Source organism: Osmerus mordax, chromosome 22 (genome assembly GCF_038355195.1).
Source record: "Osmerus mordax isolate fOsmMor3 chromosome 22, fOsmMor3.pri, whole genome shotgun sequence".
NCBI lineage: Eukaryota > Metazoa > Chordata > Actinopteri > Osmeriformes > Osmeridae > Osmerus > Osmerus mordax.
Window position 1 is genome coordinate 11,642,158 of NC_090071.1, and position 12,886 is coordinate 11,655,043.

General features: G+C 46.9%; 1 protein-coding gene and 1 pseudogene across 1 annotated transcript; both read right to left on the minus strand.

The window, feature by feature from the left end:
* Positions 1-680: 680 nt before the first annotated feature.
* LOC136966330 (coiled-coil domain-containing protein 81-like) lies at positions 681-6,077 on the minus strand. The gene is made up of 14 exons (XM_067260807.1): positions 5,999-6,077; positions 5,754-5,815; positions 5,388-5,541; positions 4,775-5,034; positions 4,433-4,616; positions 3,819-3,936; positions 3,378-3,486; positions 3,149-3,295; positions 2,857-2,964; positions 2,521-2,690; positions 2,239-2,317; positions 1,518-1,738; positions 1,222-1,347; positions 681-1,021 (listed from the first exon to the last, which is right to left on the minus strand). Exons 1-14 carry the CDS (start codon positions 6,075-6,077, stop codon positions 886-888), a joined length of 1,953 nt encoding a protein of 650 aa, XP_067116908.1. The 3' UTR covers positions 681-885.
* A 3,054-nt stretch (positions 6,078-9,131) lies between these two features.
* On the minus strand, positions 9,132-11,017 carry LOC136966516 (uncharacterized; annotated as a pseudogene).
* Positions 11,018-12,886: the final 1,869 nt, after the last annotated feature.

A 12,886-nucleotide genomic window follows, 5' to 3' on the forward strand; every position in this document is an offset into this window, starting at 1 on the left:
AATTAGGACAGGGGGGAGAGATGAAGGGTGAGAGCAATAGAGGAGACAGACATCTCTTTAACTAGCTCCAGGACCCTAAAATTCGTCTTCATAACTCATGTTCTGTGTCAACATCTCACCATGACCTCACCTTCTCCTCCTCCTCCTCCTCCCATCTCCTCCTCCCCGTGTCCTCGTCCTTTGCCCTCCCCTCATCCTCTTCGACAGTTCTCACCTCTGTGCCTCCGGTATCAGTCTCTTTCTACCTCTCCCTTCCCTTCTCTCTCTCACTCCGTATTTCTGTCCAACCTTCGATCCTTCCCTCTCCATTACATTTACATTTAGTCATTTAGCAGACGCTCTTATCCAGAGCGACTTACAGTAAGTACAGGGACATTCTCCCCGAGGCACGTAGGGTGAAGTGCCTTGCCCAAGGACACAATGTCATTTGGCACAGCCGGGGAATCGAACTGGCAACCTTCAGATTACTAGCCCGCTTCCCTAACCGCTCAGCCACCTGACTCTCCATCCTCGGCCTTCTCTCTTGACTGAGCCGGGTTACACAAGGGGAAAAACTACGGAGAGAGGGAGGGATGTGTGCGAGACAGACTGAGAACAGAGAGTTGCTCGGTTGACAAACTAATGGTACTGTAAGTTTATTAACTGAGCAATTGCACCACATTGGCAATACTAGATCCACAGCACACTCCCACACACAAAATATGCAATTCACACTATCCTACACGTTACACACACAATATGCAATGCACACAATGCTAAAATGCACACTAACACACAACACACCACACTGGTATACGTTAGATAGCCTGTCAGACGTATCTGTCTTTATTGCAATTGTAGCCTGTCTGTCGATTTGCCTTCCTGTCAGTTTGCCTTTCTGTCTGTTTAGACCATGAATCGGGTCCCTAGCATGCAGTGAGACTTCCAGATGTTGCTCTCTCCACAGTTGCTGGTCTTCTTCTGACACTGGTGACACCTGCGATAGCGTTCACACTGGTCAATCAGCAGGCCAGTGTGAGACCTGTCAAAACAAGCCGACTTATTAGCACAAGAACCTTTCCAAAGAACGACACTTGATGAACACAGAACCGCAGAACTGGAGGAAGGAAGGAAGTCTACCCTGATGGTGTTTCCCCACCTTCCCCTCCTCGTCATGTAGGAAGCCCCCCACTCCCTCCAAAGGTGGGAAGTCTCTCCTCCTTCCCTGTCCTCCCCTCCTACCGTAGGAAGTTCCTCTCCTGACGGTCTCTCTGGTGTTTCAGAGTGGCGCTGCAGCTCCAGGTGGTCTCCAAAGAGGAGCGCAGGCTCCGCATATGCTCAAAACGGCTGATCCGGTCTGCTATCAGCCTGCACTCGCGCGCGCACACACGCACACACACACACACCTGTATTACCAACTTAGTTGCCCACCCTCTCCTCTTTCTCTCGTCCTCGCCTCTTTCACACCTTCCCTCTCCCCTCTTCTACTCCACCTCTCTCCATCCTCTCCTCCCTCTTTTCTCCTCTCCTCTACTCACTCCCTTCTGTTCCTCCTCAGCATCTCTCTCTCCTCCTTCCCCTCGGTCAGCCGACGGTCTAGCTCCGCCCTCATCTTTCGATTGGCTACCTCCAGCTGTTCCTGGTAGACCCGCTGGGCCCGCTCTCTCTGATTGGCCAGACTAGCAGCGGTTGAGTCTAGAAGGCCAAACACGGCTCCGTCGGGCTGGCGTGCAGGGATGCCTGGGCCCTGGTCTGCCACCTGGTGGAGAAGACAGGTTATCTGTCTGTCTGTCTATCTATGAGTGTATGAATCGATTGATGTATCAATGGATCTATCCATCCATCCGTCTAGTATCTGTCTGTCTGATTTTTCTGTCTGTTTATTCATGATTGGTTTCCTTTTTTTCTTGCTTTCATGCTTTTCTTGTTTTGTGTCTGATTTGATCTGTAATACGGCTATCGTAACTGCTTCCTGCCTGCTCTGGCTCCCAATCCTGCTTGTTTATAGGCGGGAGCATCACTCCCCTGTCTTCATCACACCTGGATCTGTCATCACCCGGCCCCACCTGCACATCACAGCAGTACAGCGGACCACACACCACCTGTCAATCACCTGTACATTTTCCTCCCTCCACGCAAGCTTTATTGGAGATGTACTGCTACATGCATGCATGAGTGAGTGAGGAAGGTGTGTGTGAAAAGTAGGGGTGGGGGGGGGGGGGTAGGCTGTGTGTGTGTGTCGGTGCGACAGTGTCCCACCTGTGTGTCCAGGGCTCTCTGGTAGTTCTTAGTATTGTTGTGTTTCTTCAGGATCTGCTGGGTCTTCTGCAATGCAATCCTGACACGCACACCTCCACATTCATATGACCACAACAGCCAAGCGTGGTGTCTATCGGTATGTGTGTGTCTGTAAATGTGTAAATGTGTGCGTGTGTGTGTATATGTTTGTGTGTATGTACATGCGTGTGAAAGTATCTGTGTGTATGTGTGTGCGTGCACATATGCATCTGTGTGAATGTGTGTGTGTGTGTGTGGACTCACTCCTGGGCGAGCTGGGCCTGTTGCAGACGGTCTAGCACGTCCTGGTCCTTCTGGGTGTGTTTGATCTGCTCCCTCGTCCAACCCGCCTGCTCTCTCAGCTGCTGGCTGTAGCTCTGCTGGCTGGGCCCCCTGGAGGGGGTGGGGGGGCGCCCCCCGAAGATGTAAGAACCCTGGTGGGTATCAAATAGAAAGAAATTGTCTGTGTTTTTGTGTGGCCAGGTGTTAGAGGAGTGAAATACTTGATAGCTTTGACCTACGGAGAAGTCACATGACATTAAGACCACTCATCATTGGCTGTTTCTTTTTTCTGAAAAGGCAAGCTTGTCATTGGCTTACATGGAATTGGGAGCTGCGATTGGTCTTGCGTTCCTTCAGCGCATCGGCCACACCCAGGTTAAAAGCTGCCAGCTTCTGGGCATGCTGCTTGAGCTTTTGACGGTCAGCCTAGGAGCACAAACACACGTGCACACACACACACACACGCACACACACACAGGTATACACATCTGCAGATACTCACACACAACGTCACACACTCTGAATGTGTGGATGAGTGTGTGTGTGTGAATGTGTGTCCCCCCATGTCTGTATGTGTGTGAGTGTGTGTGTGAGTGTGTGTGTGTCTGACCCGCTCTCTCTGCAGGTAGGCCTGGTCTCTGAGCTGTTGGTGGAGGAGCAGCCCCCTGTTCTCCTCCTGCTCCTCCCTCCTCCTCTCCTCCTGCAGGTACAGAGGAACGTTCCTCTGGGAGCGCTGCATGCACAGGTAGCACAGCTCCTGCAGGAGACACACAGGTTACACACACACACACACACACACATACAGGTTTCACACACATACACCAGTCAGACACACACACCTGTCCAGCTCGGTTGTGATTCACACAGGGTGCGTCCAGGGGAGACTGTCCTCTCCTCCCTTCCTCAACAGCGCCCTCTCCTGGTAAGAGGCAGACACTGGAACTGCACCTGGAAACACAGGCCAGCCAGTCAACCACCCCCTTCCACTCCTCCAGGGGGGCTGGGAGGGCAGTCAAAGGAAGTCCATCCATCCATTCATCCATCCATTCATCCATCTGTTTGTCCATTCAGACAGTATGGTTAGTCGTCTCATGTTGTCCTCAGAGCTCTGGTTACACTGACCACCTCTGGGCTAAATGTGTGTATGTGTGTGTGTTTGTGTGTGTGTGTATGTATGTGTCTGTGTGTATCAACCAGGACGTAATGTAATAGGACCACCTCTGAGGTTTCATTAAGGGAATGTGTGTGTATGAACTGTGTGTGTGTGTGTGTGTGTGTACCTGTCAGCAACCACAGCAGGGGGTGAGGTGTCTAGGTCCTCAGTTAAGCTGACAGTGTTCACCTTGGCAGTCTGCAGGGACTGTCTGTACTGAGGCCGATCAGGGCGGGGGGTGGGCTCTGGAGACACATGCACACACACACACATTCATGTCAAATGTACTCAATCCAGTGCTATGAAACCCTCTACCCAGCCTCTCTCTACTCAACCACTCTGCCCAGCTTCTCTTTACCCAGCATCTCTCTACTCAACCACTCTACCCAGCCTCTCTGTCTACCCAGCCTTTCTGTCTACCCAGCCTCTCTCTACTCAGCCTCTCTGTCTACCCAGCCTCTCTCTACCCAGCCTCTCTCTCTACCCAGCCTCTCTGTCTACCCAGCCTCTCTGTCTACCCAGCCTCTCTCTACCCAGCCTCTCTGTCTACCAAGCCTCTCTGTCTACCCAGCCTCTCTGTCTACCCAGCCTCTCTGTCTACCCAGCCTCTCTCTACCCAGCCTCTCTGTCTACCAAGCCTCTCTGTCTACCCAGCCTCTCTGTCTACCCAGCCTCTCTGTCTACCCAGCCTCTCTGTCTACCCAGCCTCTCTCTATCCAGCCTCTCTGGCCCTGCTCTCACCCTCTGTGATGTCCCCTGTGTTGTCCTGATGGATGTTGTGGTCTGGAGGGACCTGGGTCCTCCTGTCCAGCCCTCCCTGAGAGCCCTCCTCCCCATGGCTGGTCCTGGGAGGCTGTGGAGTGATGGTGGCTGGACGCCGTAAGCTGGACATACGACCTGACAGCAGGCTGGTAGCACATGGACTCTGTAGGGAGTGGGGGCAGACAGACAGACAGACAGACAACCCAGACAGTTGGACAGTCAGACAGGCATATAGACAGTCAATTAGACAGAATGTCAGACAGACAGACAGGCATATAGACAGGCAGACAGGCAATCAGACAGACAGTCAGGCAGACTCACGTTACTCAGAGCCCAGAGCAGTCTGCCGGAACCGTCCATGGAGCTGATAAAGTCCCGGTAGAACTTCATCTTGACCTTGCCGTGCCTGAAGCAGAGCACCCCCACGCCCTGGAAGGTGAAGAGGACGACGCGGCCGCCCGCCACGGCTCTCAGCAGGAGGAGCAGCGTCTCGCGGACACAGCCCTCTACCGCGTCACGCTCAAACGGACTCTCCGCCGACAGAGCCGCGTGATTCAGAGGCACCACAGGCACGTCCTCTGCTGTCGGACACACACACACACACACACACACACATTAGCTGCATCCACACACACGCATGCAGTACATGTATATACGCATGCGCTCACTTCATCTGGTTCAACAAATGGAATGTGTGTGTAATGTAGCTGGTAGTTTTTGGTGACATAGTCTGGGAAGTTGTCCTCCCTCTACGTCTACCTGCTCTCCTCCCCCCCCCCCCCCCCCCCACCTCCCTCCCCTAACCACAGCCAGTGGTCCGGTCTGCTTTGGACCATGTTTTAGCACCAGTGACTCCCCTCCTCTCTTCCTGTGTTTTCTCATTCCTTTTTCCCCTCCCCTCCCCTGTCCCCCCCTCCCCTCCACTCCTCCCTACCTGCGGCCAGTGGTCTGGTCTGCTTCAAACCATGGCTCAGAAGCAGCTTCTCTGATAGCAGGAAGATGGGCCTCTGCAGGAGGATTAACTTGTTCCCCATGTCCAGCTTCTGCTGAGAGAAGGTGAACGTCCCCAGACCCACAATGTGGACCCCCTGGATCACACAAATCAGCCCGCCAGTCAATCAATCAGTCACAAACGAATCAACCGATCATTCTCTCGAGATTTTCCAATCATCTGGTTCTGTAGGTTAGCGGCTTGGACTTTATTTTAGTCTGCTTTTTATAGGCCTATTTCAGTGTTTCTACTATAACATATATTCTATTCTACTGTTTCAACTGTAATCTCAACTATCAGGAGTCCTACCTTCTGCAAGCTCATCTGCTTCTCCACGAAGGACGATACGTTGGCCCAGATACTGTCTACGTCTGGCGCACGGCCGACATGACACGTCCGAGGAACGTAAAATAACACACTTCAAGTTTGTAGCCATTACAAATATGTTTATCGTACGAACAAAACATTTGCTCTAAATTAACGTGTATAGTTATACTTGTGGTTGGCTCGTAAAATAGGTTAGAAATTGCCGTGATAAGTTTCCATAGGCCTACCGTTTTCAGACAGATGCGAGAGCGTTGGGAAAGCTCTCCTCTCCGCCTCAGACACCACGGATAACAGCGTGTCCGGCATCCTACAGGCGCGAAAAGTCTTTGGCACGGAGAGAGCAAAGTTTTTTGTCAGTCTCCAAAATTGTCCCTGCCGGTAATAGCCGTCTCCTAACCCGGCGGATAGAAATGTGTCCAAATAGCTGCTCCTCCCTTGCCCTTGTTGCCAGGAGCAATGTCACAATAGAGTCGCACCCCCCGCAACGTTGTCCAGTTAGGCCAGTCGAAGTCTGACGTTCCTAGAGCTGGTAATAGGTAACATATTGTGACGGATATGTTCTCCTCACAATAATCTCGATCTATTAGAGCTCTCCTTGAGAATAATTAGGCCTAGTCTATTAGCTACCCATTATGCTTTAGATGCGGGCATCATACAACCTGTTATAAACCGCAACCTCAAGGACTCAACTCGATCAGATGTTGAGTGGACCAGCGGAGACCGTGTGGTGGCGGACTCGGGCTGTTTGAAGAGCAGGGGCGCAAAAAAATATAGAGCACACGGCACGACATGGGGCCCCACCAGCGTAAGTGTCGGGAATTAATATTTTATTTTACTTTGTTGTGTCATCGTTGACAACAATTTGTTAGCCTAGCATAGGCTATAGATACGGTAGGTGAGAGTGTGTAGGCCTAATAGCTACTCTAAAGACGCGTCAATAGGGAACCTTAATTAAATCTAAAAGCAATAACAACGGTAGGACATTTATACACATCAGCGCTGTATTTTGTAGAACCCCTTACAAATAGGCTACTGAACTACTGCCTATGCCTGTTATCGTTAAACATAATATGCGTTCATTTGTAGCCTACATTTCTAGTGTCCTGACGCCAGACACCAAGGCTATAGTTTGGAACTGAACTCAAGCACGACGAAAATACAGTTTTCTTAACAATAAAACATCTGTCTCCATTATTTCTGTCCTGTACATTCAGGTCATAATATTGTCGATATGGGTTTGAGTAGCAATGCGTGCTTAGCAACACAAGATGGTAGGCCTGGGTTGGTATAAATTCATTTGATAAGAATATCACAGAGACACAGAAAAGCACCACATGATGACATCATGTTTACCTATAAATATTAGGGAAGCAAACACGAAAGACATTTTCAAAAGACAGCTTAAAACCTATATTTTACCAAAGCGTTTTACTAATTTGATCTCAGAAGGGTTTTATTACTTTTATAACTTGTATTATTGTTTTTATAGATTTTATGTAAAGCACCTTGAACTGCAATTCTTGTATGAAATGTGCTATATAAATAAAGTCTTATTATCATGAACACAACTGCATTCCACATCAAATCCAGTAAATTTCAGTTGGTAAACATTTGTGCTGATACGGTTTAATGTAACTTGGCTGGCAGGCACATGTTTCATTTTGTAATTTCTCTCTGATAGATGTTTGTTTTTCTCCAGAGACTTTTACTTTTGGACATTGCCTATTACAGTTTTTCTCAGTCGCTTTGGTGCATTTCTCACATCACTATTTACATTTGCACAACAGTTAGTTCAACCTCCACAACATTTAGTCATTTGTGCACATCATAGTAGCAGTTTCTCATTCCTTCCAACAAATTGCAAATGCGTTTGGACATGCATCAATTGCTTTCATACAACTCTCTGCTGTTTTATAACATTATCATTTGCTTATGTCATGTCAGTCAAAATTAACTATACTTGTGAATGCTGAATAGTCATTCCATATAAACCTAATAGTACTCATTTCATTGTTTGAGTCATTATATACAAAAATGTTGAACTAGTTGTCAAAATCTGTCATGCAAATTTTACAAAGTTTTTTTAAATCTTTTTTTTCCTGAAAATGTCTCCTAAATTGAACCATTTCTCTCAGGTGAATCTCAGCTTTCACTGAAGAGAAGGGGTGTGTGAAGTATCAGTTGCAACCAATGATAAGCCACTTCTCTATAATCACTGTCAGAGCTGAGTCCCATAAACCCCCACTTTACAAGTACATATGAACCAAGCAGGACATAGTGTGTATTTCTACAATACTGTGACACAGAAATGAAAGGTCAGCGTTGAGGAAGAGGGGTGAGGGTGCGGGGAAGAAGGGGAAAAGACAGGGGAAGAGGAAGAAGAGGCCAAGTACATAGGCGGATCCCTGATGTTGTTGTTGCATGTTGTACTGCAATATTGTTTACCGTTGTGCACAGCTGTACCCAAAGGGAGTTTATATTTGTTATAAGTAAGGGTGTATTTTTTCGTTTTCACAATGCTATGAACAAATTAGAATTGCAAAGAGCATATGCAGTAAAAATGTGAAACATACATATTCAGTGTCTTGTACTCATTTACCTCCCTAAATACAGTAATGTGTAACTTTACTGTATTTTTCAAATGGCTGTGCAAATAGTATATAGTGCTGTCTTGAGCATTTTCAGGTAGTGTCACCAAGATCTGACTTTTTTGCATTGGAAAACACTTACAGAGTAAACTGTCATAATGAAAACATGACAAAGCCATTTGACTATCTTGTTCATAAACAATGGTGTCGGGACTTTTCATCTTGATGACACTGACACTTTCATTGACATGAATACTTGCTTTTGAGGAATGAGTTATCCATTTTGAGCAAGTGACACGCTTTTGCAGGTTATCAACTAGGTTTTGCAGTTTGTACTAATTGTTTTGAGAACTGCATTAACTGTTGTGCAAATGTAAATAGTGATGTGAGAAATGCACCAAAGCGACTGAGAAAAACTGTAAATGATATACAGATAAAAAAAATAGCCTGTGAATAGTGTTCCCTGGTTGGTTTCTAGGGTCGTTTACTCTTAAGGTCCTGATTTTACCTTAGATAACTATCCTTAAATGTATGATTGGCATACAGTATCCTACCAATGAATTTGATCGATTTGTGTGACAGGGTGTCCAACTTATAATTTGTGATGTGTGTTCAGTGTTTTTTTTTGTTGCAACAGTGATAGTAAGATGTCAGGCCTGCCACTGTTGTGTTGATGAGTGGGTTAAATAGCTTTACTTGGAACAGAAGGAGGACAAACATGTTGAGGAGGAGCATTAGGATAAGTATGTTTAGTCAAGGCTTACTTTTCTCCTTAACAGATCATGTGTCCATGTCTCTGTGTCCTTGTCCGGACTGGAGGCAGGGCAGGAGGCAGGGCAGGAGGCAGGGCTGGAGGCAGGGCAGGAGGCAGGGCTGGAGGCAGGGCAGGAGGCAGGGCAGGAGGCAGGACTGGAGGCAGGGCTGGAGGCAGGTCTGGAGTCCAACAAAAATGTATTCTTACTGCAACCTCCAATAGTTACACCAGATGGCATTGTGACAGTGTTTTTAACTTTCTGTCCATTTCATACAGTAACTGCTAATGAGCATCGACCACACCAACAACTGTATAATATAATATGTTTTACTGGAAGAACCACCATTAACAAACTGATTACTTTCCCAAGGTAGGTTACTGTGGGTGTAGCGGGCGATCCAGTGTCAGGGGTGGAAGTAACAAATTACAACTAGGCCTACTCACTTTACTCAAGTCGTTTTTTCAGATACTTGTACTTTTATAAGTATATTTTTGTCTGGAATTGTATTTGTACTGAAGGTTTAGAGAAGCAAACCAACCACATGATGGAGATTAATGACAGCCACCATGAACTCATTATAAATGACAAAGAAATACCGTCTGACAAGTGCCCATGGCCGCACCTGGTGGAGTTGTTCACATAGGCTACAGAGGGAGGAAAGGTGAGAACGTGCTAATGCAATGCAAACTTTGTTTACCGTCTGCTGTGATTTAGGCTCACAAGAATTCAACCGCTAATCTCAAAAAACACTTTACCATTAATCAATAAGTACTTTTTTGTTTGTTTGTCGAAAGTAACTATTTTCTCTATGGATCTCCGATTGTATTAAAAGGTTGTTAGAAAATGATTTATCACCAGTTAAAAAGTAACTAGTACTGTAGTTTTTGAGAAGAGTATTTTGTACTTTTAATTAATTTCTAACACCTATACTTTTACTTGTAATTGAGTATTATCTGAGCAATGTAACAGTACTTGTAGCCTACTTAAGTACCCATTTTCAGTATCTTTCCACCACTGTCCAGTGGTCGGAATCGCAGTGCTGCTTGGCGGAGTCAACAGCCGAAACACGAGCGCGTTTGTGAGCTGATACTTTGTCGGTATCTGGTTTGTGACACGACTGTCTGAAGCAGAAGTGTTGTGAGATCTTCATAAAATACAAATGACGGAAAAACCTTAATGACGACAACGATGTCATAGGGTGCAGTAGAATCGTCTACATCTAAGGAATCCAATGATACCTCACTTAAGAAAAACGGGACGGTGGCTTTCACGGTGAGAGAATGACTCACGATCTCAGTGAGGGAGTTGCCATTGGTGACGGTTTTGGCGTCCGAGTACTCCACTCCTGCAGAGACAGAGACGAACGGTACCGTGGCCTCTATGGAGGCAGAGAGAGTCAGGCTGTTGGAGATGCTTGTCTCCCAGGTACTCCCAAGTACTCTGTCCCTCCAGTTTCACCTCCTGATCTATGCAGTTATAGTTCTCCACTATCAAACTCTGAGGATCGTGCCTCCTTCCTACCGCAGGGGTTGAAGCAGATTGGGCCTAAGGTTGGGTTGTAGTTGCCAGTGGCCCAGTTACAACCAGTATGGGGCGCACAGATGTAGTCCTCTCTTCCCTTTCCAGGTATGTACACCTTCACAGCCCACAGAGGCAGAGAACCAGACCGTTCCACCCATTTCAGGAACACGTCCTTGTAATCGAGGCGAGGAGAGATTTCTTTTCAAGTCATTTTCCTAGAAGCCTGCGTTGCTTTCACCATGGTTACGACTGTTTTGGTGACGGTTTGAGTGACAGTCTCGTTGGAAAGCTTTGGGTACCCACCATCGCCCTCAGCAAGGATGCTCTGGAGCAGAAAAGCACAGATGACTCAGGCTGGCAGACGCATGTTTTGTTTCTTCATGTCTCTCTGATAGATGTCTGTTTCTCCCCAGAGAGAATGCCACTTTTATAGCATTTTGGAATTCCCAATGAAGTTTCTTGTAAATTATATACTGAAAAACAGACAGCATTTGAATATTGTTTCCTGATTGATTTTGAGAGATAAAGACTGTGTGTGCGTGTATGTATAAGAAAGTGTGTGTGTGTGTGCTGATCGCTGCCACCTGTGCCAGATCAAACATAGGTGTGACCAGAATCAGAATCAGGTTTATTCGCCATGTATGTTACATTTACATTTAGCAGACGCTCTTATCCAGAGCAACTTACAGTAAGTACAGGGACATTCTCCCCGAGGCAAGTAGGGTGAAGTGCCTTGCCCAAGGACATAACTTCATTTGACACGGCCGGGAATCGAACTGGCAACCTTCTGATTACTAGACCGCTTCCCTAACCGCTCAGCGACCAGACTCCCTATGTTACACAAACATGGAATTTACTGTGGCAGGGAGGTGCAAAACAATAAACATATACAGATCTTAAATTAAGTAAAAGTACAAAAGTTTAACTATTTCTAAGAACTAAACAATTTAAGAATACAACAATTTAAATATAAAATAAAATATATATAAAAATAAGAATAGAATGAGCAGCGTGAATGGTCAACATAGTGCAATCGGATACTGAGATAAAGTGGCTTATGCATACTGAATTGCCATTAGATGGACTTATAATAGTTAACCAACCTCACACACGTACACCAGAGAGTTGAAGAGCATGAGAAGAGCCACCTACACAGAAGTTGCGCTGAGGCATATTTCCTCAGATCCTCAAGAAGCACGATGCAGGACCTTCTCATGGGACCTCAGATGTCGCTTCACAGAGAGCAAGTCCGCAGGAAGCGACAAGTGTTGGAGCGCATTATAGATGTGATGAAGCTCATCGGCAGAAGAGGTTTGAGCTACAGAGGCAGGCAGAAAGAGGCAGTATACACACTTGAGGACGACACCATTGACCATGGTAACTTTTTGGAAATGACAGTTTTACTGGGAAAGTATGACGTCTGTCTCAAGGAACACCTCACTCTCTGCATCAAAAAGAGCAAGCAGATACACCAGTCTGGTTCAAGAAAAGGTAGAGGTGCCCTTGTCACTCTCCTATCCAAAACGACCATCGACCATCACCACCATTCAACGCCTAATGAAAAGTACCATCGCTGCTGAAGTCCGGAAATCTGGAATGTACTCGGTCCAGATCGACACCACACAGGACATGACAGCCCAAGATCAGTGCTCTGTTGTCATACGGTATGTGACAGACACTTTTCATGAGCGACTAGTTGCTGTTATCAGATGTGAGGCTTCCACTGGGCAGTACTTTGCCCAACTTGTGAATGACGTGCTGGAGACCATGGATCTGGATGTGAAGTAGTGTATTGGAAATTCCACTGATGGGGCCTCAAATATGCAAGGACAATATAAAGGCTTCTCTGCACTGCTCTCCGAAAAGTGCCAGACTCAAATCCATGTGTGGTGCTATTCACACATCCTAAACCTTGTGCTGTCAGACACAACACAGTGTGTACTGGCAAGTGGCTCTCTTTTTTCCCTGATGAACATCGCTGTCTTCTTCAGAGAGTCCTACCAGATGATGAATATCTGTGAAAAGGAGAGCAAAGACCCAAGACACAGACGTCTCACCTCGATAGGAGAAACGCACTGGTGGTCCAAAGATGCAGCTATGACAAAGGTGTTTGGCTCTTTTGGAAAGCCAGACGGGGCCCTGTGTTTTGATGTCCTCCACACCCTCTCAGCCATTCAAGATGGAGAGACCATCAATGCCACAGCACGAGTAAATGCACAGGGATACATCGGCCAGCTTTTGAAGTATGCGA

Bases quoted from the DNA above. Each gene is read 5' to 3' on its own strand.
- LOC136966330 (XM_067260807.1), bottom strand. From the start codon at position 6,077: ATGCCGGACACGCTGTTATCCGTGGTGTCTGAGGCGGAGAGGAGAGCT. The intron at 4,617-4,774 runs GTGAGTCTGCCT...CACTCCCTACAG, and splicing joins TGCTCTGGGCTCTGAGTAAC to AGTCCATGTGCTACCAGCCT. The intron at 2,965-3,148 runs GTCAGACACACA...TTGTGCTCCTAG, and splicing joins CCTACCTGCAGAGAGAGCGG to GCTGACCGTCAAAAGCTCAA.